The sequence below is a fragment of the Coturnix japonica genome, unplaced genomic scaffold (genome assembly GCF_001577835.2).
Source record: "Coturnix japonica isolate 7356 unplaced genomic scaffold, Coturnix japonica 2.1 chrUnrandom541, whole genome shotgun sequence".
Taxonomy (NCBI): domain Eukaryota; kingdom Metazoa; phylum Chordata; class Aves; order Galliformes; family Phasianidae; genus Coturnix; species Coturnix japonica.
The window spans coordinates 6,635-9,631 of record NW_015439923.1 but is presented as its reverse complement, the minus strand read 5'-3'; the positions used below and the strand labels follow the sequence as shown (position 1 = coordinate 9,631).

At 62.4% G+C, this 2,997-nt stretch overlaps 1 protein-coding gene across 1 annotated transcript in view; it reads right to left on the bottom strand.

Annotated features, from left to right (window-relative positions):
* The window catches only part of PIWIL2 (piwi like RNA-mediated gene silencing 2), a 13,279-nt gene extending 12,445 nt beyond the window's left edge, over positions 1–834 (bottom strand). Inside the window, exons 1-2 of the mRNA XM_015850806.2 lie at positions 271–834; positions 42–138 (exon numbers count right to left, since the gene is read on the bottom strand). Coding sequence (XP_015706292.1) covers positions 42–138; positions 271–756 — 583 coding nt within the window. The 5' untranslated portion in view covers positions 757–834. The remainder of the gene's footprint in view (positions 1–41; positions 139–270) is intronic.
* Between the last annotated feature and the right edge of the window lie 2,163 nt (positions 835–2,997).

The window sequence follows — 2,997 nt, the reverse complement described above, 5'->3', positions numbered from 1 at the left end:
CACACACAGACACCCCCGCCCCGTCCCCCCCATTGACTCACCGTCCCCTCGCTCCCATCTCCGCCCCCATCTCGGCTCCTCGTCCCCCCACCCCGGGGCTCTGCGGGCTGTGCAGGGCGCGGCACAGAGCGGCACGGCCTGTAGGATGGATGGGGGGGGACAATGAGAACACAGCGAACACCGGCACCGGGACGGGCCCACGGCACCGACAGGCCGCAAACAAACAGAACCGAACCGAACCGGGCCGGACCGGGCCGGGCTGGGACACACCGAGAGGCCGCAGCTCCGGCTCCGTGTGGGATGATGGTGGTGATGGTGATGATGGTGATGATGGAGGGCGCGGGTTGAAGCCGAGGCTCCAAAGCAGCGACGAGAGCGACTCCGGACCGGGAACAGCGTCAGAACCGGGCGGAACCGACGGACGGACCGAGAAACCGCGGCCCAGCTCGGCCGGGACCGACGGAACCGAGCGGGGCGGGCCCGGGGGAGGAGGGGAGGCCACGGCCGGGAGCACAGAGCGGCCACGGGCACCCACCGGTACCGAGCCCGGTACCCAGCCCGGTACCCAGCCCCGCCCGCCGCCATGTTGTTGTCCGCCATGTTGTCCGCCATGTTGTCCGCCATGTTGTCCGGGCCGGAGCGGCTCCATGGCGGCACCGCCCGCTCGAGGCCGCCGCCACCACACGACGCACCGAGCAGAGCCCGCGCTGCGCGCGCGATTCTCATTGGTTCGCACGAGTCCCGCGCGCTTCTCATTGGTTGGCCCGATGAACGCGCCCCGCAGACGCCGAGCTGCGATTGGTGGAGAGGGGAGGAAACAGGGAGAGGGGGGCGGGGCTTAGGCGGAGCTGGAGGCTGAGGGGGCGGGGCCACGGGGAGAAGGGGGCGGAGCCACATGAATGTGGGCGGAGTCACGGCGAGGCGGGCGGGGCTAAGGGATATGGACGGGGCTACGGAGATGTGGGCGGGGCTAAAGGATGTGGGCGGGGCTACGGGGAATGGGGGCGTGGCCAAACGGCAATGGGGGCAATTGCAGGGGGTGGGGGGTAATTGCAGGGGCAATTATAGGGTGGGAGCAATGGGAAAGGGCAGAGGGCATTGCCAGGGTAATGATAGGGAGCAGGAAAGAGCTGTAGGGGCAATTATAGGGAGTGGGGGGTGATTGTAGGGGGGTGTTAAAGGAGTTGGGGGCAATTGTAGGGGGTAATTACAGGGGAAGGGGGGCAATTGTAAAGAAATAAAGGGGGTAATTGTGGGCCGGTAGGGAACTGTCATGGGGGCAATTGAAAAGGGGCAGCTGGAGGGATGGGGGGTGGAAGGTAAATATAGAGGGCAAGGGGTAAATTCTCTTGGGGCAGTATTCAATTGCATGGGGCAGCTATGGGGCCAATGGGGGGGGTGATTCTATGGGGCAATAGGGAGGGCATGGGGTGTTGTAGGGGGCACTTGGGGGGTGATGCAGGGCGGCCCCACACACACAGATGGAAAAAGGCTTTTACATTGCTGAGTTTCAGTCCATCCCACTGCGCCCCATATGGGGGGGGCACACAGAGACCCCTGCCCCACAACCACAGCGCTGCCCCCCAGCACACCCATAGCGTCAGGTGGGTTATGGGGGCTGTGAGTTATCTGAGGTTATATGGTTGTGGGCTTAGTTATGGCGGCTGTATATGGCGTCGATATATGAGGCTGTGGTTGGATAGGGGCTGTGGTGTGGGGCTGTGGTTGTGGTATGTTAGACCCTTTAGCCTTACCGCTCCACAAATTAGATTCCTCGCGGAACAAACCAACTTGTGCTTGACGTGACCCAGCACCGTCAGCTCCCCCGAGCGGCCGTCCCCGATTCCCCACCGACACCAGGCTCACGATTTAGGGGGTTAGTATGGAGCCCATATGGGGGCAGGCCCCTACAGACCCCCATAACAACCCATTCACAGACCCCATCAGTTGCCGATCACTTGGCCCCATACAGACCCCCTATTACCCCCCACCTTCTTCCCCCATTGCCCCCCATGTACCTGCAGGAAGGAGCAGGGTGTCCCCATAACCCCAACCCACCATCCACCCTAAGGCTCTCATAGCCCCCCATTACCCCCTATTACCCCCATTGGCCGCCCCAGCTTACCCCATATGCCCCCCATTCCCGCCATTGCCCCCATGTACCTCAGGAAGGAGCAGCCTGGCTCCCATAACCTCAACCCACCATCCACCTCTAAGGCTCTCATAGCCCCCGCACATTAACACACCCCATTACCCCCATTCCCCCCCATTCCCCCCATTAACCCCATTACCCCCACTCCCCCCCTTATTACCGACCATACCCCCCGACTCCCCCCTGCTACCTGCAGCGAAGGAGCAGCGGTGTCCCCACAACCACCAAACCCACCAAAACACCCTAATGGCTCTCATCCCCCCATTACCCCCTATTACCCCATACCCCCCATTGCCCCCCAACCCCCCAACTCCCCCCCATTACCCCCATACCCCCACTCCCCCCTGTACCTGGCAGGAAAGGAAGCAGGGTGTCCCGAATAGAGAGGCCCCAACCCACCAACACACCTATGGCTCTGCATAGCCACCCCAGTTACCACCCTATTACCCCCATTACCCCCCATTAACCCCACTCCCCCCTTACCCCCATTCATTGTACCTGCAGGAAGGAGCAGGGAGTGTCCCATAACCCAACCACATCCACCCTATGGCTGACTTCATACCCCCCATATACCCCCCATTGACCCCCTATACCCCCATTCATGTACCATGCAGGAAGGGAAGCAGGTGACCCCATGGTTCACATCCAGAGGTCACACCTAGAGCCCAAGCAGCAGCTGCACGCGGCCCGACCTGCCGCAGCACCAGTTTGCCCAGCTGCCCCTCGCGGCGAGGTCAGACAGTGCACAGATTGAGAGTCCGACTGAGCTGAGTTTCTGGGGGAGATGGGGAGATGGGGATATGGGGATATGGGGGGCACTCAGGGATGGCCCCAATAACCACAAT